General features: G+C 45.8%; 1 protein-coding gene across 1 annotated transcript in view; it reads left to right on the forward strand.

Moving 5' to 3' along the window:
• ADAMTS3 (ADAM metallopeptidase with thrombospondin type 1 motif 3) overlaps window positions 1-27,652 on the forward strand; it is a 357,250-nt gene that overhangs the window by 245,104 nt on the left and 84,494 nt on the right. Inside the window, exons 6-11 of the mRNA XM_075351241.1 lie at window positions 4,805-4,888; window positions 6,107-6,263; window positions 13,964-14,069; window positions 15,151-15,294; window positions 21,075-21,207; window positions 21,326-21,439. Coding sequence (XP_075207356.1) covers window positions 4,805-4,888; window positions 6,107-6,263; window positions 13,964-14,069; window positions 15,151-15,294; window positions 21,075-21,207; window positions 21,326-21,439 — 738 coding nt within the window. The remainder of the gene's footprint in view (window positions 1-4,804; window positions 4,889-6,106; window positions 6,264-13,963; window positions 14,070-15,150; window positions 15,295-21,074; window positions 21,208-21,325; window positions 21,440-27,652) is intronic.

Here is a 27,652-nt window from a genome sequence, read left to right on the forward strand (position 1 = left end):
GTCCTCGGGCTGAAAAACAACAAAAACAAATGGGAGACACTGCAAAAACATTTTGTATGCAATAACATAAACAGTAAAACATTTCTTCCCTTTATGGGAGGCACATATCATGAACGTTGCAAACTTCTTATAAAGAAAACTCTAAGTGTGCACTTCCAGTCCGTTGCACGGTTCAGGCAAATCCCCCATAATTCTGGTAGGGGGCACAACGGGTGCAACTAATTACATTCTTGGCTACTACAAGTCCAGTAGCCCGTCAGTTCGTTTCAAACAAACAAAGTAACATCTTCGACCAGCCATTAAGTCCAATGGCCTGGTTGCATCAGACATATCAACAACATACCAGCCATTAAGTCCAATGGTCTGGTAGGACAGAAAACACATACACCACACACCAGCCACTAAGTCCAGTGGCCTGGTACGACATGACACCTAAACATTCACCGGGGCCCACATTCCAGTTCAGTGGCCCGGTAGCACTTAACATGGGGGGGGTGACGTCTTCGCAAAGAATCAGGGGCAGCACAGTAGGAAAGGGTGTCATCTTCGAAAAGAATAAGGGGCAAAACACAAGGGACTTCTTCAAAAAGAATTAGGGGCTATGTACAGTTCGGCAGCTCTTCATCTTCTTTGTTCTCTAGATGTCAGGATCCCACTCCGGCACGGCTCTTGGCAGCAGGTCCACTGACGAGATCATCGTCTGGGTCCCTTGGGCACTGGTCCCTGACCTTCTGCGCTGTCCCGCAGCCTGGGTTGGAGTGGGGCTGCCGGTAGGCGTTGCACGGCGCTGCTGCAGGGGGCTGCTTGTCTGCAGGGGGCTATTGCTGTGGTCTCTGGGGCCCTGCTTTGGCCGGGCGCCCTGCATCACACGCGCCATGGAGATCCTGGTCTGCGTCTCCTGGGTTACTGTTGCAGGCCGGCTGCAATGTTCTGCGGCCTGAGTCTGTCTGGAGGTGGCGCTGCTGCTTGGGGAGATGCTGTGCTCTTGTGCTGTGCGGCGCCACTCTGGCTCTGCTGGGGCGGCTGCTTCCTGCACAATGCGCACATGCAGCGCATACCACCCGCGGTCCCCCATCAGCCGGGTATACTCCACTTCATCACCCAGCTTGGCGTCGCGGCCTGGGTGGCCTCTGGGCAGGTGTTCCTCAATGTCTCTCCGTGCTACAAACACGTCCTTGCCCAGGCCAGGCTCCCGGATGAAGCCCCAGCCACCTTTCTGCCGGAAATCGACTACAGTGCCCCGTTTTACTGGGCACTCAGCTCCCTTCAGGGCCTTCCTGACCTCTTCCTTGGAGGCCAGATTGGCGACTTCCCGGGCCCTCCTTTTCTCTTCCCGGAGTTCCCGCTCCTGCTGGTACTCGACCACCAGCCTTTGGCACGTCAGCTCATTGGCCAGGGGAGTTTCCTTGGGGCGCAGCGGCCGCTGCAGTCCCCTGGTCTCTATGGGCGCCGCGTCCCAGTTCACTCCCGGGGATGCCATTCCCAGGAGGTTCACAGGGGGACTCGGCAGGGGGCCCACTAGCGGTTCGGGGGTCATCCCACCCCAAGCTCCGTCCGCGGGGGTCTCAGGCGGGCCTCCGGTGCTCCATCGGGCTTCCGCGGGTCCGGCGGGGGAGGCCAGAGGGTCGGTGAAGTGACTGGTCAGGGGCGCGTGGCGGGGCCATGGGTCCGGACGGATCGGGGTTTCAGTTTGCTCACCCTTTTGCTGCTCCGCGGCGTCCATCCACCGGCCCAGGCCTTCCGGTATCAGCGGTGCCCCTCTCCACCGGTCCGCTTCCACTCCCACGCTGCTCAGCCTCCGGGTCAGGGCTCGCACTTCCTCTCTCAGCAGGTCCAGCTCGGGGTCCTCTCCTCCGGCTCCTGGGGCACCTCGCTGCAGCTCCTCCGCCATGCTTCCGGCCTGGGAAATGCTGCCTGGAACACTGCTCGAGTGCTCGACCACGCCACTCGGCTGCTCCCTTTTCCTTCTTGGAGGCGGGGCCGGAGGCTGTACTAGCAACTGGCGCCAGACTGGCGCCCAGCCCATCACGGCCGGTACCGCTCCGCTTAGTATCAGGTACATTTTCTTTTTCTTTATCGGTTGATCGGTCGTTAAGCTGTTTCTGCCAGCCGGCCAGCTTATTTGGTCACCACTTCTTTTTCTTTCGCTTTCTATGGCGGACACCGCTTCGCGCGCTTTTCTTGGACAAGGGGGCGGGGCTTCTCTTCGCGCCCTTTCTTCTTGCACGCCCCCCTTCTTCCCGCTTTCAGCAGCGCTAATGGCGGCGGTTTCTCGACAAAGTACACAGTTCTTCAGGCGCACAGTACCCGGTTAGACCGGGCACGAAATCCTGTTCGTGACGCCAAAATGACTCGCCCGCCCCAGGGCTATGGGACACCCGGTGCCGGGCCGGACTAGTCCGGTGGTAGTCAGTGGTGGCTGGGCCCGGCTCCGTGGCCCTGGTGGGTATCAGTAGAATATGTGGCTTGAATTAAAGTTTGTGTTCGTGACGCCACCTGTGGTATGCGGCTAATAAGCCGCCGCTGCTGTGTGAGGCCACCGGGATGATGTGATGGCAGCTATGGTGGTACTGCTCCCCACAGGTGGAGCAATGCCCGGGGCACAGTTGGTGCTTGTAAGTGTCTATGCAGGTGGAATAACAGAGACGAGTCCAAAGGTGCAGTTCCAGTTCTTTTACTCACAGTTTCGGTCACACTTGCAAGGACCCTCAGACTGCTGGGACCACCGTCAGGGACCTCCGCCGTATCTGGATGGTTCCGAGCGTGAAATCCGGTTTCCTCTCTTTAGTGTCCCTTTTTCTGCTGACTTCACTAGCCTTGCCTTAGGTAGATGGACTTGGCTTGGCCTCCATTACAGCCTCCAGGCTGGGGGGTCACCTGTCGGCTGATTACCCCTTTTCTGAAGATCTGCTCTGGGTTCTGGCCCTGGGAGCTTGCAATTCCCTGGGCCTCGGTTTTTACTGTCTGGAGACTGTCTTTTCACTCCTTCAGTGTCTAGGGACCGTCCCCTGTCGCAGCTGGTCGCTCCACCGTTGTCACTGTGGAACGGGCCACCGCAGCCTGCAGCTACCCGTAGCGCCTCTGGGCCCTCGGCAGCGGTACCCAACAAGGACTGCTCGTGGCACCTTACAGGACTACTCGTGGCCCTGCAACCCTTTCTCTCTTCTCGTCCTACATGCTCACTCCTCACTCTCCCACTCCCCCTGAGCGAACTGACTAAACTTCACCTTCCTGTCTCTGTCTGCTCTCTGGTGGCTCCTCCCACCTCCCCAGTTGCTAAGCTACCACCCTATGGGAGCAGGGATGGGTCTTACAGCCCCTCTCAGCATGCAGCATGGGAGGGTTGCCTGCCACTTTCCCTGGTCCTGTGTGTCCCTAGCAATGGGTGTAGTGTGAATTTACCAGGAAACCGGAGTTCACCCTCTTCCTCTCCCAGAATGGGGCATCACACCGCAGATGGGGTGCAATGACCTGTGGCGACGGAAGCCTCAGGGGCGCCACATATTCTTTCCTGGGCCTGCTTAAGCTTTAATCAACAGTAGTCTCAATTATTCACTCTGCAAGTGGTGCAGGTGATGAAGGAGACATCATGGCAAATATCGCCGGATGGCACGTGTGCTGTTCAACCAGGAAAACTTCTATGGCTGAGACTTATGGTAATATTCAGCCACACTGAATAGGTGCTTTTACTGTCCAACAACTTAGCAGATATAATCTGAACCCTGCTGTGGTCAATGGGGCAGTATGTTACCATACTTATACTCTCAGCATACTGCCTACTCTTGACAGTTAAAGTGCTTGATTGACTCCCTGTACTCTGGTGCTATCCATATGATATGGTCATCCTGTTTTTGACCCAGCTTATCACCCTGACTATGTCTCTCTCTGTGATCTGATGTGAAATTAGCTTGTCTATCTTAGCTTTTAACTGGTATTGTGGCATTTGACCAAGGCTATTCCTCTGAATACAGTATTACCTTCTCATTCTGTCCCTTCTGTTACTGACCCTGCTATTTTGACTATCCTAAAACATGCTCCTCTGGCCAGCAGCTACTCCACGGACTTAACTCAGGGGCCTTGTTGCAAGTCCAGATCACTGTTTAGGGTTAAAGTGAGAAGGCCAGAGTTCCTCTGGAATCCACTAGCTCCAAGTAAGCATGAGGTAGCCTTTTTGAGCTGACGGTCTTAGTCAGGCTTTACATTAAAAGAACTCTGTTGTAAAAAATTTGTTTTAAAACTTTGCAACATGCTTTTATCATGTTCCTTGGTTATTCCTTCAGGAAATGTAAAAATAAAATAAAAAATGGATATTGTTCACAAAAGTGAATAGTCCGAATAACATTCGTTACAGTTCTTTACATGTTGCTTCTGTTGTCTTCCTTCTAGAGACGCATAGTTGTTCTTATTCTTAGGTCATAAAATTGGACTCGTTTCTTCTTTTCCAAACAGGGTTTCCATATTTCCCACTTCCTTTTAGGACAGCCCTGTTTTTTGCCAATGTAATGTTTAACTTGGATATACTTTCTAAGCATCCAGACTTATAGAAGAATTAACAGTGAGCGAAGAAAAGGATGTTTGAAACTATTTCCTTGCATCTGCAATGGAAAAGGAATATTGGAAGGATTTTAAGGACTGAAATAGCAGCCTATCAAAAGGGGTGTCCGAGTTTTATGACCAAAAAGGAAGGCTTGTCACAGCTCTGCTCTTTCTTATAAAAGTGCCAGATTTAAATGTAGTTACACAGATCAAGAGTAACATAGTTTTGCTTCATTGACAAACATTAAAATGATCTTCTCTCATGCAGGTTAATGAAATTTACCATGATGACTCAATAGGTGCCCATATTAATGTAGTTTTGGTGCGCATGATAATGTTGGGATATGCAAAGGTAAGATATCTGCTCATATTGTTATAAAAATAATACTGCCATCAATATTTTTATAGAATAACTCTTTAACCTTACTTGTAGAATTTTAAGCTGTGCTGAGTGTTATGGGTATGTTAGGATATGCCACTATTATCTAATAAGTGAGAGTTTCACCTCCAGTGTCCAACAAGCAACACTCGGCTCTTTCCATAAACGTCAAAGGGGAGAGTCAAAATCAAATTCCGAATTCTCGAATATAGCCCATGCACCTATGCTATAGATATGACATATATGCATGGAATGGGAATACGCCTTTCTGCTTGGAAATGCTCTGCAGTCTAGGTTTAGCAGTTTGAGAAGCATGAAAACCTAAAAGATAGCTTTGTGGGAACAGATAAAACAGGTTGTCCATGTTTTTCATGAAAGTCTGCAGCCACTCTATGTGACTGCAGATTTCTGAGTCCTCAAAGCACGCACAGTGTATGCTGTCAGGGTTCTCCAGTGTTGGCACCAGTAACGGGCAGGCAATTTGCATACTCAAGCAGTGAATGCAAGTGAATTGAGTGAGGCCGCCCACATCTTTTTGGAATATGGCTGGAAGTATGTATATCATATACCTGTGGTCACATGACTGCCTGGTGTTATCACCGGCACAAGAGAATCCTGACAGTGCGCACTATGTGTGATGCGAATATTCACAAAGTCTGCAATTACATACAGACTTTTGTGCCAAACCTGGACAACCCCTTTAAGTATAAGCTGTATTTAAAATGTTATCAGCCTGCACATTCTTCGCTTAGAAGTCCAGTAGACAGACCTAATATGGGATTGCCAAAAATTTTTGAACAAACATGCATGTGAAGGTGGCTGTCAATCACTAGTTAGGTCTGCCCTCTTAACCACTAGGCCATAATACTATATAACAAATTGTTCATCTCTTTATACTCAAAGCCAATCTCATGACAGATCAGATGGCTTGTTTAATGTATTGAATAAATTAGTGGCCAAAGTATACATTCCCTATAAGTTATGTAAATCTTTAATTTGTGTTATTGAGTATATATGCTACAACATACTTTTCATATCTGACTGGAGATGAATTTTTAGAAAAATACTTTATACTAGCAGCAATTATTCTTAGTATTACATTTTATTTAATGACCTGGGATATCATAATATAGTGTTTACATGCATTAAATCATAAGAAAGTTGCATGATCTTTCATGTTTTTTTGCACAGTCCATCAGTTTGATTGAACGAGGTAATCCATCTAGAAGTCTTGACAATGTATGTCGCTGGGCATTCCAGCAGCAGAAATCTGACCCCAACCACTCGGAACATCATGATCATGCCATTTTTCTGACCAGACAAGATTTTGGCCCTGCTGGAATGCAAGGTAAAAGAAAAGAAAAATGCTATTTAAAATCCTTTGAGAGTTTGTTAGTATTATTAAAATAATTAAAAAATTGAACATTGCTTCCTTTACAATACTTTGAGTAAAAGGATATCTTCCTTTAATTTGAGGTGTATAACAAGGACTCTGGCATGAGCAACCTGCGACAATCAGCTGGCAAGGTACAGCCAGCCATATACAGTTAGGTCCAGAAATATTTGGACAGTGACACAATTTTTGCGAGTTGGGCTCTGCATGCCACCACATTGGATTTGAAATGAAATCTCTACAACAGAATTCAAGTGCAGATTGTAACGTTTAATTTGAAGGTTTGAACAAAAATATCTGATAGAAATTGTAGGAATTGTACACATTTCTTTACAAACACTCCACATTTTAGGAGGTCAAAAGTAATTGGACAAATAAACCAAACCCAAACAAAATATTTTTATTTTCAATATTTTGTTGTGAATCCTTTGGAGGCAATCACTGCCTTAAGTCTGGAACCCATGGACATCACCAAACGCTGGGTTTCCTCCTTCTTAATGCTTTGCCAGGCCTTTACAGCTGCAGCCTTCAGGTCTTGCTTGTTTGTGGGTCTTTCCGTCTTAAGTCTGGATTTGAGCAAGTGAAATGCATGCTCAATTGGGTTAAGATCTGGTGATTGACTTGGCCATTGCAGAATGTTCCACTTTTTTGCACTCATGAACTCCTGGGTAGCTTTGGCTGTATGCTTGGGGTCATTGTACATCTGTACTATGAAGCGCCGTCCGATCAACTTTGCGGCATTTGGCTGAATCTGGGCTGAAAGTATATCCCGGTACACTTCAGAATTCATCCGGCTACTCTTGTCTGCTGTTATGTCATCAGTAAACACAAGTGACCCAGTGCCATTGAAAGCCATGCATGCCCATGCCATCACGTTGCCTCCACCATGTTTTACAGAGGATGTGGTGTGCCTTGGATCATGTGCCGTTCCCTTTCTTCTCCAAACTTTTTTCTTCCCATCATTCTGGTACAGGTTGATCTTTGTCTCATCTGTCCATAGAATACTTTTCCAGAACTGAGCTGGCTTCATGAGGTTTTTCAGCAAATTTAACTCTGGCCTGCCTATTTTTGGAATTGATGAATGGTTTGCATCTAGATGTGAACCCTTTGTATTTACTTTCATGGAGTCTTCTCTTTACTGTTGACTTAGAGACAGATACACCTACTTCACTGAGAGTGTTCTGGACTTCAGTTGATGTTGTGAACGGGTTCTTCTTCACCAAAGAAAGTATGCGGCGATCATCCACCACTGTTGTCATCCGTGGACGCCCAGGCCTTTTTGAGTTCCCAAGCTCACCAGTCAATTCCTTTTTTCTCAGAATGTACCCGACTGTTGATTTTGCTACTCCAAGCATGTCTCCTATCTCTCTGATGGATTTTTTCTTTTTTTTCAGCCTCAGGATGTTCTGCTTCACCTCAATTGAGAGTTCCTTAGATCGCATTTTGTCTGGTCACAGCAACAGCTTCCAAATGCAAAACCACACACCTGTAATCAACCCCAGACCTTTTAACTACTTCATTGATTACAGGTTAACGAGGGAGACGCCTTCAGAGTTAATTGCAGCCCTTAGAGTCCCTTGTCCAATTACTTTTGGTCCCTTGAAAAAGAGGAGGCTATGCATTACAGAGCTATGATTCCTAAACCCTTTCTCCGATTTGGATGTGAAAACTCTCATATTGCAGCTGGGAGTGTGCACTTTCAGCCCATATTATATGTATAATTGTATTTCTGAACATGTTTTTGTAAACAGCTAAAATAACAAAACTTGTGTCACTGTCCAAATATTTCTGGACCTAACTGTATGTTACATACCAACCAAGTATATAAATCACAACCATCTAAGGCCTCATTCACACATCAGTATTTTTGATCAATATTTTATCAGTGGTTGTATGCCACAACCAGGAGCATCTACAAAACACAGAACGGGTATCAATCTTTCAATTCTAGTTATTGTTTGTAAGTTCCTCTCCTGGTTTTAGCATACAGACAATGATGCAGAAATACTAACGTGTGAATGAGGCTTAATGCCTCGCTCACACTAGCGTACAAAAAATCGCTCCAATACTCATCCCGAAAAGTGGAATGTGTGTCATGCATATGTTATTGTATATGTCATGCAAATGTGCAATTTTTTTCTTGCCTAGAATCCGTATGACATGCGTATACACTCCGTATGCAATGTGTTTTTAACATCAGAATACTCTATGTACATTCTTGCTAGTTGTAAGACGTGATAAAACAATCACATCTAAATAGATAGATGGCTAGATACTGTAGATAGATAGATATGAGATACATAGATAGATAGATATCCTGCAGCTATATAATATCCCAACCCCACTACATATTATACACTTACACTTTTTAGTGGCTTTCATGTCAGACTAAAGGTTGTTTAGCCTGCTTTAACCAAGTAAATAAATAATTTAAAAAATTGACATGGAATCATAGAATCATAGAATATTAGAGTTGGAATGGACCTCCTGGGTCATCTAGTCAAACCCCCTGCTCAAAGCAGGATTCACTAAATCATCATAGACAGATGTCCGTCCAACCTCTTTTTAAAGACTTCCATTGAAGGAGAACTCACCACCTCTTGTGGCAGCCTGTTCCACTCGTTGATCACCCTCACTGTCAAAACGTTTTTACTAATATCTAATCTGTGTCTCCTCCCCATCAGTTTCATCCCATTGCTTCTAGTCTTTCCTTGTGAAAATGAGAATAAAACTGATCCCTCTACAGTGTGACAGCCTTTAAGATATTTGTAGACAGCTATTAGGTCTCCTCTCTTTTGCAAGCTAAACAATCCTAAATCCTGTAATCATTCCTCATAGGACATGGTTTGCAGACCAGTCACCATTCTGGTCACTCTTCTCTGAACTTGCTCCAGTTTGTTGATGTTTTTTTTTTAAATCTGGTGCCCAGAACTGGACACAATATTCCAGATGAGGTCTGACCAAAAGAAGTAAAGGGGATAATGACTTCACGTGATCTAGACTGTATGCTTCTGTTAATACATCCAAGAATGGTGTTTGCCTTTTTTGCTGCTGCATCACACTGTTGACTCATGTTCAGTTTGTGATCTATTAGTATACCTTAAGGCCGCTTTATACGCTGCAATCTCGCTAGCGAGATCGCTAGCGTGCGTACCCGCCCCCATTGTTTCTGCGTCATGGGCAAATCGCTGCGCGTGGCGCACAAAGTTGCGCAGAGCCGTCACGCTACTTACCTGCCCAGCAACGTCGCTGTGACCGGCAAACCGCCTCCTTTCTAAGGGGGCGGTTCGTTCGACGTCACAGCAACGTCACTAAGCGGCCACCCAATCGAAGCAGAGGGGCGCAGATGAGCGGGACGAGCATTTCGCCCACCTCCTTCCTTCCTCATTGCCGACGACCGCAGGTAAGGTGCGGTTCCTCTTTCCTGCGGTGTCGCACATAGCGATGTGTGCTGCCGCAGGAACGACGAACAACATCGTACCTGCAGCAGCAATGATAATTGGGAATAGGGGAGCTTGTCAACGATTAGCGATTTTGCACGTGTTTGCAACGTTTTTCGATCGCACGTAGGTGGCACACGCAACGACATCGCTAACGCGGCCGGATGTGCGTCACGAACTCCGTGACCCCAATGACATTGCTTTAGCGATGTCGCAGCGTGTAAGGCGGCCTTTAGTCTTTTTCACACATGCTGTTGGATAGCTCTATTCCTCCCATGCTGTATATGCTCTTTTCATTATTCTTGCCAAGATGTATGACTTTGCATTTCTCCCTGTTAAAAAACATTCTATTAGTTGCTGCCCACTGTTCCAGCTTGTTTAGATCTTGTTGAATCCTCTCTCTCTCTCTCTCTCTTCTCTGGTATTAGCTTTTCCTTCCAGCTTTGTGTCATCAGCAAATGTAATCAGTTTACCCTTAATTTCTTCATCTAAATCATTGATAAAGATGTTGAACAACACGGGGCCCAGGACAGAGCCCTGTGGTACCCCACTTGAGACAGTCTTCCAACTGGATGTGCAGCCATTTATGACTACTCTTTGACTCCGATCACCAAGCCAGTTACGAATCCATCTAATAGTTGCCTTGTCCATTGCACACTTGGTCATTTTTTCAAAAGGATTGTATGAGATACTTTGTCAAATGCTTTGCTGAAGTCAAGATATACTATATCTACTGCATTTCCCTGATCTACCCAGTCAGTGATTTTGTCATAGAAGAAAAGTTAGTTTGACATGACTTATTAGTTACAAACCCATGCTGTCTCTGTTTAATCACTTCATTCTCATCCAGGAACTTGCATAAATGTTGTTTAATAATTTGTTCAAAGATCTTTCCTGGTATGGAAGTTAGGCTCACAGGCCCCTAGTTCCCTGGGTCCACATTCTTCCCCCTTTTGAAGATAGGGACAACATTTGCTCTTCTCCAGTCTTCTGGAATTTCTCCTGTTCTTCAAGAAGAATGGGGTCCATCCTATTTTTGTTCACTAGCAAAGGTAAAGGAGACAGCTGGAGGCTGATATTATCAGTCTAGGAAGGTCTGTGGTTATTGGTCTCTTCACAGCCTAAAAATGCCAGCACACAGCTGCCCCAGAAATGGCACATCACATAAGATGCACCAACTCTGACACTTCACCTCGACTCTTCCTGATTGCCCTGGTGTGGTGGCAATCAGGCTAATGGTCTTTGGGGTTGATAGTAGCTGTGTAGTGACAGCCCTGGTGTTAGTAATGATGAGGTGTCTATCAGACACCCCCTTTACTAACCCAGTGAGTCAAAAGAAAAAAACATGAATATAATACTGTGGATAGAAAGGCACAATAGTGTCTTATCTGACGTACAAGATACAGTATTTAACTGAAATTGCTCATCTGCAGATGCACAGTGTACACAGAGGTACAAAAGATCAGAAGTTGAATGAAAGATGTGCTCACTCTGCACTGCTGTGAAGAGACCTCTATAGGAAGAATCCAGGACACATCATTAGATAGAAACGGTTTATTTCTACACGTTTCAAAGCCTTCTGGATTCTTCTGGATGTCAGCTGACACTTCACAGCTGACATCAACCCCAAAGACCATTATCTTGATTGCCACTGCACCAGATTAATGAGAAACAGCCAGGCAAAGCGCCACAATTGGTGCAGCTAATGTTATGTGTCATGTCTGAGGTGGCTGCAGGCTGCTATTTTTAGGCTGGGAGGGGCCAAATAATGATGCGCCTTTTCAGCCTGATAATACCAGCCTGCAGCTGTCTGCCATACCTTTGCTAGTTATCAAAAATAGAGGGAACCACGTAGTTATTTTTAATTACTTAATTATTTATTGTCACAATATCACCACCAGCTGATCCAGGAAGGCGGCGACTGTCCAGGGTGTAGGAGTGGACCCACTGGACCACAGGGAGAACCGGGACTTACCCTTTAGCAGAGGGAGAGGCTTGACTATGCGCCCGCCGCAAAGCGGGATGCCAGGTGCCACTCCCATTGCAAGCAACTGGGACTTTGGCAGCTGAGTGGGCCAGGGCGACAGCAGGACTGGGGAAGCAGAAACACAGAGCAGGGACCTGAACAGGAATGAGCAAGGTAAGCACCAGCAGATATCAAGCATGAGACACCAGGAGTAGGACCTTAGGTACGTACGGGTCCTCAGGCAAAGGTCATGGACATCGAGTAAGGCTCCAGACATCGAGCAGATGTCATCAGACACCGGACATCGGGTACAGCAGGCACAAACCGCAACAGAACAGTGCAGGAAGTGTGCGCATGCGCCCCCTAGGCTGGAGAGCAGGAAACCCCACACAACATGTGCAGAGCCTGCAGCCTAGGTGGAAGCAGAGCCGACCATCACATGGGCATCCACTGGTAACAACAGCCGGGTACTACACTTATACGTGGATGGCAGAGAAGAGGAAAGCAGGTACACTGCACAAGGTGCAGAGAAACGCCAACATCCATAGTATGCCGGCATGACATTTGTTAAGCCAGGCTGAACACTCTTTAGTGCTACATAAAGGGCTCTAAAAAGTGCAAATATATAATATGAAGGGTATTTTTTTACATTATAGCAGCAGGATGTCTAGTCTATCTGTCTATCTATCTATCTATCTATCTGTCCATCTGTCTATCTATCTATCTATCTATCTATCTATCTCTCTCAGGAGGGTTTTAGCTGTGAACTTATTTGTGTATCTTGCACAAGACTTGCCAATGCATGTCTATGGGTGCGAGAAAAAAATCGGACGGCACATACACCATCTGTGTATTGCCTGCTTTTTTCTCTCACCAATAAACTTGCTTTGGAGAATCTCATGGAAAATATACGGCCACACTCAGCATGCTGCATTTTTTTCCTCAGCCCGATTACAGGTGAAAAAATACACGCAGATGGCATATACCATTTTTAGTTGCAAGGGGTAGTGAGGCTTAACACATAGACTGGTTGTGACCCCCAGAAAGAAGCAAACATCAAACTCTAAAGCAATAATCAGAAAGCATCACTGATTGCTGGCCCAGCTTAATTTAAAAATGGGAAGACAGCCCCTTAAGCTATGTTATATTTTATTGAAAACCCCATCCAAACATAAAAGAGTGTGATTTGTGAAGCCCAAAATAACTTAAGTGGAGTTGTTTGAATTTACAAAAATGGCCCTTCAACATTATACTCAAGTAGATTTCTTGCCAAGAATCCTTCTAAACATGACAACGTAGGTGTTTGTACAGACAGTAAGGGGCACTTTGCACACTACGACATCGCAGGTGCGATGTCGGTGGGGTCAAATTGAAAGTGACGAACATCCAGCGTCACAGACGATATCGTAGTGTGTAAAGCCTTTTTGATACAATTAATGAGCGCAAAATCGTCGTAATCGTATCATCGGTGTAGCGTCAGTCATTTCCATAATTTGGAAATGACCGATGTTACGATGTTGTTCCTCGTTCCAGCGGCATCACACATCGCTGTGTGTGAAGCCGCAGGAGCGAGAAACATCTCCTACCTGCGTCCTGCGGCTCACGCCGGCTATGCGGAAGGAAGGAGGTGGGCGGGATGTTTACGTCCCGCTCATCTCCGCCCCTCCGCTTCTATTGGCCGCCTGCCTTGTGACGTCGCTATGACGCCGCACAACCCGCTCCCTTAATAAGGAGGCAGGTCGCTGGCCAGAGCGACGTCGCAGGGCGGGTGAGTGCATGCGAAGCTAGCGTAGCCATAATGTCCGCTACGCCAACCATCACCATGATATCACAGCTGCGACGGGGGCGGGGACTATCGCGCTCGGCATCGCAAGCATTGGCTTGCGATGTCGTAGTGTGCAAAGTGCCCCTTACAGATATAAATGTGGCTTCTACTCCATATCAATAATCTGGCTTATCAATATAGAAAGCTCATAATCAGTCTAGTATTAGGATATTGATGGCCAGTAAAACCATCATGATCATTACTTACCTTGGGAAAAAATATATATTTATGGAGTTTAACTTGGCTGCAAACGATCACAAGAAGCATAAATGATGACGCTCCCACTGGGTCAATGCACAAAACATTGTTGAATTGGATATGTATTTTACCAACTTTTATGTAGGAAGACAAATAATTACTTTGGTTTATCACGTTCATGATTTCACTCTTTTAAAATCTATGACTGGTTTGTTTGTGTACACAGGATATGCGCCAGTCACCGGTATGTGTCACCCCGTAAGAAGCTGCACACTGAACCATGAGGATGGGTTTTCATCAGCATTTGTGGTTGCTCATGAAACTGGTCATGTGTAAGTTAAACTATACTGTGCATTGTAATCAGTAATGACTGCACTATACTATTAAAGATACTATATATTATGTGGTATAGAGCATAATATGAAAAAATGGCAACATCAATCGCACAATATGTACCAAACATAATTCTAACCTGACAGTTATTTATTTGCAGGTGAACTTTTTATGTGAAATATGCAGCTCTGTTTGACAGTGCCTTGTCTTATATAAATGTGGCATGCTCAGCGTAGTTTACAAAGATGGTAATCATCTATATACAGCAGGTGAAATAAGTGTTGAGAACGTCAATTTTCTAAGCAAATATATTTCTAAATGTGCTACTGAGATAAATTTCTCACCAGATGTCGATAACAACCCATCCAATCTGCGCAGGTAAAGAAATCAAACCATACATGTCCATAGTAAAATATGGGTAGTAATGAGAAATGACACAGGGAAAAAAAGTATTGCGCACCGAGAATGAACTGAGACATTCATGATAAAAAATATTCTGCCGCGTACCAGGATGGTGAAGATGAAAGGTGGGTAGACATTTCAGCAAGACAATGATCCCAACACACAGCCAAGGAAACTCTCCAATGGGGTCATAGAAAGAAAGGAACGAAAGCTCAGAGTTCATAGAAGGAGTTCAAACAACCTTCAGGATTGTGTGGAAGAATGGGCCAAAATCACACATGAACAATGCATGCAACTAGTTTGTCCATACAGGAGGCGTCATGAAGCTGTCATCACCAACAAAGGCTTTTGTATGAAGTATTAAATACATTTCAGTAAGCATGTTCAATACTTTTTCCCTTTGTCAATTCTTAATTTATGGACATCTATGGCTTGATTTATTTGCCTGTATGGATTTAATGGGTTGTCACAGACATTTTGTGAGAATTTCATGTCAATAGCCAATACCACCTTTAGAAATATATTTACTTTAATTGGTGATGTGTTCAATACTTATTTCACCTGCTGAATATGTTGTACATACAGTATAATACACACAAATTGTAAGCCTGTAGCATGAGCATGTAAAACCTTCATGGCTTATATGTTGTTTTTTGTGTCATTTATTTATTAATCTAGACTAGGAATGGAACATGATGGCCAAGGAAATAGATGTGGAGATGAAACAAGCATGGGCAGTGTCATGGCCCCCTTGGTGCAGGCAGCTTTCCATCGTTACCATTGGTCTCGGTGCAGTGGTCAAGAGCTGAAGAGACACATACAGTAAGATCCTGTATACCTTTGTATTCTCTGTGTGTTTCTATTAAAGTATTAGTATGTTGTCCCAAAATGACTTTAACCCCTTCAGCCCCCGGGCACTTTCCGTTTTTGCGTTTTTGTTTTTTGCTCCCCTTCTTCTGAGAGGCGTAACATTTTTATTTTTCCATCAATCTTGCCATATGAGGGCTTGTTTTTTGCGGGACGAGTTGTACTTTTAAATGAAACCATAAGTTTTACCATATAGTGTACTGGAAAACGGCAAAAAAATTCCAAGTGCGGAAAAATTGCAAAAAAAGTGTGATCGTACAATAGTTTTTGAGATATTTTATTCACTGTGTTCACTATATGGTAAAACTGAGGTATCTATGTGATGCCTCAGGTCGGTGCGAGTTTGTAGACACCAAACATGTATAGGTTTACTTGTATCTAAGGGGTTAAAAAAAATTCACAAGTTTGTCCAATAAAAGTGGCGCACGTTTTGCGCCATTTTCCGAAACACGTAGCGTTCTTATTTTTAAGGATCTATGGCTCAGTGATGGCTTATTTTTTGCGTCTCGAGCTGACGTTTATAATGGTACCATTTTTGCGCAGATGCTACGTTTTGATCGCCTGTTATTGCATTTTGCGTAAAACTTGCGGCGACCAAAAAACGTAATTTTGGCGTTTGGAATTTTTTTGCGACTACGCCGTTTACCAATCAGATTAATTGATTTTATATTTTGATAGATCGGGCATTTCTGAACGCGGCGATACCAAATATGTGTATATTTATTTATTTTTTAACCCTTTAATTTTCAATGGGGGGAAAGGGGGGTGATTTGAACTTTTAGGTTTTTTGTTTTTTTTTTATTTTTTAAAACTTTTTTTTTTACTTTTTTTTTTTATTTTACTAGTCCCCCTAGGGGGCTATAGCGATCAGCAATCCGATTGCTGATCGCTATCTGCTGATCACAGCTTTACCACTGTAATCAGCAGATTCAGTCACTTTGGTTTTCCCTCTGCTCTCGGCCGAGGGAAAATGAAAGTGAAACTTCGTAGCTGCAGGCGTCATCACATGACCCTGTGCTACGATGGCAACCACCGATAGTCACGTGATAACACACGTGACTTCCGGTGGGGGCGGCGGTGAGTAACAAACATGGCCGCGCGCATTTAAATCTTGCTGCCAGACTTTGGCAGCAAGATTTAAGGGGTTAATGGCCGCGGGTGGAAGCGATTCCACCCGCGGCTAGCAGGCACACATGTCAGCTGTTGAAAACAGCTGATATGTGTGCCGATCCACGCCGCCTGCCCGCGGCAGGGGGCGGGGCTTAACGGGACACGATCCTGGACGGATAGATCCGTCCAAGGTCGTGAAGGGGTTAAGGGTCAGCACAAGCGGCGAGTAATACGGAGCGAGTGGAATGCGATAAAAAAATCACATTCCACTCGGACCAATATTACTCTATGTAGCCGCTCCCATGAGCGATTTTTTTTCTCAGCCCTAATCGGACCGAGAAAACATCGCAACATTATGCCAGGTGGAGTAGGATCCTTTTTCACTTGCACCCATTCAAGTCTATGGGGTGAGAGAAACATCTCATTGCACTCACATTACACCGGTGTAATGCAAGTGCAGTGTGATTCTTGCATCAGCCGGCAACGGAGGAGATAGGGACATAAATCCCTCATTCCCCTCTGCAGCGCTGGCCCTTCCCTCCACAGCGCCAGCATTCCCCTCCGCAGCATCGGCCCTCCTGTCCGCGGCTGTGGTCTGATCGCACGATCGGACCTAAGTCCCATGACACTTGCAAGACACTCAGCTCCCGTTGTGCTGCGAGTGTGAGCTGAGTGTCATGCGAGGACTCGCACTAATCCCCGTCTGGCCTCGGCCTAACTGATGGAAAAAAGAGTTTTTAATTTTATTGAAATGACTCTGTACCTACCCAAGAAAAATAATAGCTTTAGTTTGATTGGCTACTTCTTATCTGAGGTCAGCTGATTGCATGGGGTGTTATATTAAAAAGTGTTTTTTGTGTAATAGGGTTTATTTTGTATCAATTCTTATTCTTTAGCAATAAGTATGATATAGCTTTACCTTAATCTAAAAGCTTAACTAACATTCATTTTAGCTGAAATAAAAGTTATATCATTGCAGAGTAAATGCACTTTGAAAAGTCTTGACATATAGTGACATGTCGAAAGTTTATCAGTGAGAGTTTGGGTCAAAAGTCAGGGGCGGACATATGATTGGTGCAACCTGTGCTGCTGCTCAGGGGTCCAACAGGTAGGGGGGCCCATGTCTACCTCCACAACAGGCAGAATTCTCTTGGACTGCAAAGGCCTCATATATTGTTGTTCACAGGGGCCCTCTCTTCAGAAGAGGCCAGAGCTCAGTTGAATACTTCTATGCCTTGTTCTCACAACCTGAAACCCAAAATGTCAAAACTTTCTCACTAAAAACAGATGACAGCTAACATGTTACTGTGACAAATCCAAAGTTTTTTTTAACAATAGCAGATAGCGTCAATGGCTGTTTTGACGCTCAGATTTTATATTACTAACCTATCCTTTGCATCTGCCATAAATATCAGACTGGCGGGGGTCCGACACACAGCACCCCCACCTATGAGCTGTTTTGAGTTGCAGCAGTGGCTGGATGCTAAAAATTGTGGAGTGCAACAGCATTGGCTTCATATAGCTGCTGTAGATCTACCACTATTCAGATGTATAGGTGTAGATTTAAAGTACCTGGCAGCTACCACTACACAGAGGAAGAAGCTGTGCTGTTCAGCTGCTAACATCCATCCACCAGCACCAAGGAGTAGAGCTGAGCAGACCCGAACCTTTTATGTTCGGTGTTCCCACCGAACACGGACTTTACAAAAAAAAATATCAGTGTTCGTGTTCAGAGCTCAGGTGCTTAACGTGTGCTGACAACTATGCTTGGTGCTCAGCCCAGTGCAAACCACTTGCAGTGTTTGAGCAGCTTACTGTTACGGGGGGACTGGTGGATTAGGATAAGGTTTTGTATATCCTAATTGCCAGTCGGAGTCCACCGTGCTCCAGATGACAAATGAGCTGCTGGCAACCTGAAGGTTAGGCAGAGGATACAGAGTGGGGTGGCTCAGAAATAATAGGGACCTGATCCAAGTTAAATAGCTTTTGGATCAGGAGACTGTGAACCCTGTTCATGTCACAGGGTCCACACACTGGCACTACACTGACCTGTCTGCCATGCCCCTAGGTCCCAGCCGGTTAACCACTGGTCCCCACACGACAGACACAGCGGGACCTCTGCACCTAATCTCTAAAATAAGCATTACTGGGCAGAGAACACCAGCCCAAAAACTCCCTGTTAACGCCACAGGGGTCCTGGGGTACGCTGTAGGAGGCCCAACCGGACAGGTGGCGCAGCAGCCGCAGCCCAGTTGACTCCACTGGGCTGCACTAGCAGGACTGGATGGTAGGAGGTGGAAGCCCGGCGCCTGACCCTAGTGTGCTAAGCTACGGGTGTCTTGGCGTGACAAGCACCGGACGCCTAACCCTGCCTACCGCTTCCACTCTAAGGCTTATGCTGCAATGAGGCTCTAACATGGATGTGTGCTCTGTCTGAGCATATGTGAAGACTGCACACCTCCATGTTGTCTCCAGCCCCTTTTATAACCTAGGTCCGCCCCAAACCCAGGATGGACCACAATGGCACCTCCAGGGGCCATTTGCGGAGTGCAAAGTCATCAGTGATATCACCAGCGGCCTATCCGGCACCGCCTCGTCACTGATGACCTCATGGCAGCCACACCCCAAACACCTCACCAGTCATCGTCTGACGACCAATGCTGGGGTGCCAGGTCATAGGGGCGGGCCTCTGCAAGCCAGTCTGGAGTGGCCACATCATCAGGACACCTATCAGGGCCTGTCACCTCATGGATATGCCCAGTGAAGTCCTTTCCAGACTTAGCCTCCAATGCACTGCAAGTGCCTGAGCATTCACAGTAGCCTGAACCACAGAAATTGTCTCAGAAATGAGACTATCAGGCTGAGGATGCTCAGTAGGCACAACACAGGACTTAGACACAGAACACAGTCCAAGTACCTGTGCAAAGAGGCTTTTTGCAGTGTGGGAGCATGCTCAATAGCCTGAACTGAGGACTTAGCCTCATAAATGGCACTATCAGGCGGAGCATGCTCACTAGGCGAAACACTAGACTTAGGCTCTGGCTGTGGTAAATCGGCACATGCATGCGCACTAGCCGCCTCTCAACATTTAGGCTATGTCCGCACGTTGCTTTTTACCTGCTTTTTACCTGCTTTTTTGCTGCTTTTTCAACTGCAGTGTTTAATGCCAAAATGGTTGTGTTCTGCTTTTCAAGCAAAGTCTATGGGAATTTGGGTTTCTTGTCCGCACTATGCTGTTCAAACTGCAGCCTTTTTGTTGCAGAACTTTGGTCAAAAACTCAGCTTTGCAGTGCAAAACCCAAATGGCAAAAACAATTGACATGTCAATTGTTTTTGCCATTTGGGTTTTGCACTGCAAAGCAGAGTTTTTGACCAAAGTTCTGCAACAAAAAGGCTGCAATTTGAACTGCATAGTGCGGACAAGAAACCCAAATTCCCATAGACTTTGCTTGAAAAGCAGAACACAACCATTTTGGCATTAAACGCTGCAGTTGAAAAAGCAGCAAAAAAGCAGGTAAAAAGCAACGTGCGGACATAGCCTTAGACGTGGAGGAGGAAACAGCCAGCTGGACGACTCAAGGCACGGCCAAAAAAGGCAGCCGGCGCCTGGGCGCAACTGGATCCACAGCAGGCTGCTTGCGGCTAAGGCGGTGCCGATTCGTAACACTTAGGCGGGCTTTGCACGTTGCGACATCGCAAGCCGATGCTGCGATGTCGCACGTGATAGTCCCCGCCCCCGTCGCAGGTACGATATCGTGAGATAGCTGGCGTAGCGAAAATTATCGCTACGCCAGCTTCACACGCACTCACCCGCCCTGCGACCGTCGCTCTGGCCGTCGCCCCGCCTCCTTCCTAAGGGGGCGGGTCGTGCGGCGTCATAGCGATGTCACATGGCAGGCAACCAATAGCGGCGGATGGGCGGAGATGAGCAGGATGTAAACATCCTGCCCACCTCCTTCCTTCCGCATATCCTACGGAAGCCGCAGTGACGCCGGTAGGAGATGTTCCTCGCTCCTGCAGCTTCACACACAGCGATGTGTGCTGCCGCAGGAACGAGGAACCACATCGGACCGTCGCGTCAGCGTAATCATGGATTACGCCGACGCTGCACCGATGATACGATTACGACGATTTTGCGCTCGTAAATCGTATCATCTAGGCTTTACACACTACGATGTCGCATGCGATGCCGGATGTGCGTCACTTTCAATTTGACCCCACCGACATCGCACCTGCCGCCCTTACACTGGAAGTAAAATCAGCATTATCGGATGTAGCGTGTACAGAAAAAAAAGGAAAAACAACATCCTCATTTCCCCAGAAGTGATCTGTTTATGGATGGCTGCATGTGGGTGGAGACCCAAACTTCCCATTTGGTGACTTCCACTGTGGTTCAAGTCAAGTCCGGATCCAGAACTGAACTTTATGTAAAGTCCGGCTGAACCCTCCAAACCGAACCTCCGTGAGTCCGCTCATCTCTACCAAGAAGAGCTGACTGGTGGGGCTGTCGGATGTTGGTCCACCACCTATCTGATATTGATGACCAGAGCAACCCTTTAAGACCTGATGCTATATGTTTTACTCTCAGTCTTACACTTTTTTGCTTTTTTTACTGAATTTTCCAGTTTATATGATTGTCTTCTCGATGACCCATTTGAACACGATTGGCCTAAGCTTCCAGACCTTCCAGGAATTAACTATTCAATGGATGAACAGTGTCGATTTGATTTTGGCGTGGGCTACAAAATGTGCACAGCTGTAAGTTATCTCTAAAATGTCATGTTAATACGTCTAAATGCCTATGCATCCTAATGTGTAATTATATTCTATTTCTTTGATACCTTTACAAGGAAATAACTTGCATTGCTTTTTTCAGTTTCGGACTTTTGACCCTTGCAAACAATTATGGTGCAGCCATCCTGATAACCCTTACTTTTGCAAGACTAAGAAAGGTCCTCCTCTTGATGGCACAGAATGTGCTCCTGGAAAAGTAAGTTACTTAGCTATATGCACTTATTTAAATAATAGTTTTATCTAATAAATAGTTTTCTTTAGTTGTAATTTACACTGTATTGAATGTTGTAAGTAAAAAAAAAAGTTACCATAAGATTAATTTGTGCAGTTATTAAGGCACCACTCCAGACGTTTTTTTTTATTGTACCGCTGGAGTGGCGCTTTAAAGTCCCCTGCCCCCTGTATTATTCTTACCTTCTGGCAGCTTCACCTTATATCACCGTTGCTCCTGTCACTCTTGGGATTTGTGACCTGTCGGCAGCCCCAGTGTATCTTGGAGTGCCTCAGGTCACAACTCAATACAAGCCTAAGAGAGCCTCATTCTGGCATCGTTCTGGCTCTCATAGACTTGCATTAGGAGCTTGTGACATAACTTCTGACCTCCAGTCAATCAGAAGTTATGTCATAATGGTGCTGCTGGACTGGAGCGGCGTTGGTAAACCTTGAAGCCGCTGGAAGATGAGTATACGATAGAGGGCTTACAATAAAAGCGCCACTCCAGCACTGAAAAAAAGCCTAAATTCTGGAGTGGTGCTTTAAAGCAGCTATGTCAATAGATTTCACAATGTAAACTGCATATATTAATAGATCTAAGGCTATGTGCGCATGTTGCATAAATACATGCAGTTACGCTGCGCTTTGTAGCGCAGCGTAACTGCATGCGTCCCCTGCACAGTCTATGGAGATTGTGCAGGGGCCGTGCGCACGTGGCGTTTTAGAGCGCAGCGCTTCGGCTACTGCCGAAGCGCTGCGTTCTAAGAAGTGACATGTCACTTCTTTCCTGCGCTTTGCCGGCAGCTCCTGCTCTGTCTATGGGAGGAGCTGCAGGCAGAGCGCATGGAATCGGCTTTCACTACGGACATTTCTGCAGCGATTTAAAGCGCACATGTGCTCTTCAGATCGCTGCAGAAATTTCTGCAGTGACTGTACGCAACGTGCGCACATAGCCTTAGACCTGATGAGGCTGGTGTACTTAGCTGATAAATCCAGAATCCTTTTTTTAAACTTTTTCCACCTGATATTAAAATAAGCATTTTTGCATAGTCAAGCTAAGGCTACAATAGAACTCATGCGATACTCTTTTAAGTATAAGGCATGAGAACGATTCAACCATACACATGCACAATACAGCAGCACCTTGCGATTACTGAATACATGAACTCCACTATTGCTATGAACATTAAAATATAAAGTACTTAAGTGTTTTTTGATCAAACAGCACAAAAACCATCCAACCACATCAATGTGTACCTAAATATGGATGTCCCTACAATTTTGATCAAAGAGCGCAAAAAACATCCAACCACGTCAAGGTGTACCTACTGTATTTTGCGGTTTATAAGACACACTGGATTATAAAACGCACCCCAAATTTAGAGAAAAAAAAGTAAAAAAATAAAAATGGAGTCCGTCTTACAATCTGGTGGTGTCTTACCGGGGAGGGGTGTTAGCGGTGGTGGAGCGGAGTCACAGGAGGCAATGGCGGTGGTGGAGTAGGGCGATGCTGCGGGTGGTGTGACGGGTGTCCCAGATGCTTGCTGCGGGTGTTGTGAGTGAGGCAGGCAAGATCCAGAAACTGTCGGCGGTGCGGGCTTCAAGGAAATGGCGCCCAAAGTCGGCGCATGTGCAGATTGAGCTATCAGCTAAATGACAAGCTGAGATCTCATCTGCGCTCGCTCCATCTTCTGGCGCCATTTTCCTTAAGTCCGCTGCTGGTAGATCAGTGGGCTAGAAGCAGCGTGTGCACAGATGAGATTTTGAGCCGTGAGCTCCATCTGCGCATGCGCCGACTTCGGGCGCCATTATTTGGACCCTCCTGCACCACCACCATTTTCAAGATGGCCCCTGCCAGGGCCTCACTGCCTGCAGCCCAGCAGCACAGCACAGCGCCCGCAGCCCCAGCAGCACAGCGCCCCGCAGCCCCAGCAACACAGCGCATCGCCCACAGCCCCAGCAGCATAGCGCCTGCAGCATTGACGCTACCTTATGCTACCCATCTCCATTATCTTTCGGTAAGCTACATTCGAATTATAAGACGCACCCCTCATTTTCCTCCCAACTTTTTTTTATGGAAAACCGTGTCTTATAATCTGAAAAGTACGGTAAATATAGATGGTCCCTATATACTATTGTCCATCTGCCAAAACAGCCTCATCTGAATGGGAAGTGAAAAGTGAACCAGGCCTAGCTTGCAATTAAAACCCTGTGTGGAAAGATGGGTGGATAAGGGTGCTTATCATTACGGATCCTATAGCTATTTATGAAGAAGACTATCAGGTCTAAGAGATCAATTTAATAAAATAAACAGTTTACAGTGCAAAATCTGGTGACAAATCTGTTGTATGAAAAAAATACAAGTGAAGTCGGAATATCATATTGCGGATGTCTCAGGATGTGTATTCTACAACCAGGAGCTCTCATGGATGTTTATGGCCATCATTTTTCATGTGGTTTAGATACTTCTCAATTAAGACCTGCACAGTATTGCCTTGTATATTGCACTGTTAGAAATACATGATCCTTTCTAAAGTAAATCCTCCTTTTTTAATTCTTTAAATAAATAATATAATCTGTCCATACAAACTGCAATAAGCTTTCCTGATGTATTATTGACCTAATAAATTTTAGGTATTCTTGCCAAGTCTCTAAATCTTAAGTGCAACCACCTCGTCCAACCCCAAAATGCTCATACTTTTATTACAGCCGCCCTCTTAACATGGGGCTTTTACACTCCAATAGGACTCTCGCACATTTGGCTGAGCGATTGGCAGTGTCATTCCACATAAGCAATCACTTTGCGGACCTGATCCTAAAATAACAAACCTTTAACAGATGACATAATACTAGTGGCATCGGTAGCACATCTATCCTGCCAAATGCAGCCTCCTGCTGCTTTATTGGGGCTTTTGCCTGCCAATATAGGATGGTATTTTTATTGGTATTAATTATATGGGCATTCATATTTTTACAAGGATTAATTATATGACATCTTACATTTTTATTACTTTTTTTTACATGGATTCCCGTATTGGCTCAAAGGGAGCTGGGAACTGTTTGGATTATTATTTTTGCAGATTTTTCAGTTTTTGCAATTCATATTTGCATGGTACAGTAGATCCATGCCTCGTAATCGTTCCATGCAGCTAGTGATATACGCAGTCTACAATATGATTTCTGGCGTTGTAAATCACTCTCAGTGGTATACCACAGCCTAGTCAAACTGTGTGAGTCTGGCCAGAAGACCACACGTGCTAGAAGTAAAGAAAGAAAACTAATTTTATTCTCATTCTTTATTACATTGTTGTATAATCTATTAAAATCTGTAAATGGTATGCACTTTCATTAACAATAAAAAATACATACAGAACCCATATCCTAATCCTGTCAGTATTTTTCCATGATAGAGACAGTCAGTGTTCCCCGATGACAGACACACTTTATCTACATGTAAATACCAAACTCTTGTGTTCCCCAAGTGCAAGCTTTAGACACATTATTCCAAGTGCAGGTACTGGCCACAGTGTTCCATCATGTATGGGCTAGCCATACTATTCCCCTATACAGATGCTGGCCACAATATTCCCTTATGTATGGGCTAGCCACATTATTCCCCAATGCAGATATTGGCCACAGTGTTCCCTTATGTATGGGCTAGCAACATTATTTCCCTGCGCAGATACTGGCCACAGTGTTCCATCATGTATGGGCTAGACACATTATTCCCCTGTGCAGATACTGGCCACAGTGTTCCCTCATGCATGGGCTAGACACATTATTCCCCTGTGCAGATACTGGCCACAGTGTTCCCTCATGTATGGGCTAGCCACATTATTTCCTTATGCAGATATTGCCCACAGTGTTCCCTCATGTATGGGCTAGCCACATTATTCCCTTATGCAGATGTTGCCCACAGTGTTCCCTCATGTATGGGCTAGACACATTATTCCCCTGTGCAGATGTTGCCCACAGTGTTCCCTCATGTATGGGCTAGACACATTATTCCCCTGTGCAGATACTGGCCACACCATTCCCTCATGTATGGGCTAGACACATTATTCCCCTGTGCAGATGCTGGCTACAGTGTTCCCTCATGTATTTGCTAGCCACATTATTCCCCTGTGCAGATGCTGGCCACACTGTTCCCTCATGTATTTGCTAGCCACATTATTCCCCTGTGCAGATGCTGGCCACACCATTCTCTCATGTATGGGCTAGACACATTATTCCCCTGTGCAGATACTGGCCACAGTGTTCTCTCATGTATGGGCTAGACACATTATTCACCTCTGCAGATACTGGCCACAGTGTTCTCTCATGTATGGGCTAGACACATTATTCCCCTGTGCAGATTCTGGCCACAGTGTTCCCTCATGTATGGGCTAGACACATTATTCCCCTGTGCAGATACTGGCCACAGTGTTCTCTCATGTATGGGCTAGACACATTATTCCCCTGTGCAGATACTGGCCACACCATTCTCTCATGTATGGGCTAGACACATTATTCACCTCTGCAGATACTGGCCATAGTGTTCTCTCATGTATGGGCTAGACACATTATTCTCCTCTGCAGATACTGGCCACAGTATTCCCTCATGTATGGGCTAAACACATTATTCCCCTGTGCAGATACTGGCCACAGTGTTCCCTCATGTATGGGCTAGACACATTATTCACCTCTGCAGATACTGGCCACAGTGTTCTCTCATGTATGGGCTAGACACATTATTCTCCTGTGCAGATACTGGCCACAGTGTTCCCTCATGTATGGGCTAGACACATTATTCCCCTGTGCAGATACTGGCCACAGTGTTCCCTCATGTATGGGCTAGACACATTATTCCCCTGTGCAGATACTGGCCACAGTGTTCTCTCATGTATGGGCTAGACACATTATTCTCCTGTGCAGATACTGGCCACAGTGTTCTCTCATGTATGGGCTAGACACATTATTCCCCTGTGCAGATACTGGCCACAGTGTTCCCTCATGTATGGGCTAGACACATTATTCACCTCTGCAGATACTGGCCATAGTGTTCTCTCATGTATGGGCTAGACACATTATTCCCCTGTGCAGATTCTGGCCACAGTGTTCCCTCATGTATGGGTAGACACATTATTCCCCTGTGCAAATACTGGCCACAGTGTTCTCTCATGTATGGGCTAGACACATTATTCCCCTGTGCAGATACTGGCCACACCATTCTCTCATGTATGGGCTAGACACATTATTCACCTCTGCAGATACTGGCCATAGTGTTCTCTCATGTATGGGCTAGACACATTATTCTCCTCTGCAGATACTGGCCACAGTATTCCCTCATGTATGGGCTAAACACATTATTCCCCTGTGCAGATACTGGCCACAGTGTTCCCTCATGTATGGGCTAGACACATTATTCACCTCTGCAGATACTGGCCACAGTGTTCTCTCATGTATGGGCTAGACACATTATTCTCCTGTGCAGATACTGGCCACAGTGTTCCCTCATGTATGGGCTAGACACATTATTCCCCTGTGCAGATACTGGCCACAGTGTTCCCTCATGTATGGGCTAGACACATTATTCCCCTGTGCAGATACTGGCCACAGTGTTCTCTCATGTATGGGCTAGACACATTATTCTCCTGTGCAGATACTGGCCACAGTGTTCTCTCATGTATGGGCTAGACACATTATTCCCCTGTGCAGATACTGGCCACAGTGTTCTCTCATGTATGGGCTAGACACATTATTCTCCTCTGCAGATACTGGCCACAGTGTTCCCTCATGTATGGGCTAGACACATTATTCCCCTGTGCAGATACTGGCCACTGTGTTCCCTCATGTATTTGTTAGCCACACTGTTTCTTAGCCCAGATTACAGGCACAGTGTTCTGCCAGTAAAAATACTAACTACAATGTTCCCCAGTACAAGGGTCAACAACAATATCCACCTGTGTAGGTTGTGGTGTCAGTGTTTGCCAGAATAGATGCCAGGCACAATACCCCCCAATGGTTAACTGTCATTGTTTCCCCCGTAAAAGTGTCAGCCACTGAGTTTCAATCGGTCTGCTCGTCTTTGTGTTCCCCTAGTATAGTTAGACATAATATTGCCCTGTACAAGTGTTGGCCACAGTAATTCCCATTATAGAGTGCATCAACATTGCTCCCTTATACAGTTAGCAGCCAGTGTCCTCAGTAAAAGTTA

The sequence above is a fragment of the Anomaloglossus baeobatrachus genome, chromosome 1 (assembly GCF_048569485.1).
Source record: "Anomaloglossus baeobatrachus isolate aAnoBae1 chromosome 1, aAnoBae1.hap1, whole genome shotgun sequence".
NCBI classification, from domain to species: domain Eukaryota; kingdom Metazoa; phylum Chordata; class Amphibia; order Anura; family Aromobatidae; genus Anomaloglossus; species Anomaloglossus baeobatrachus.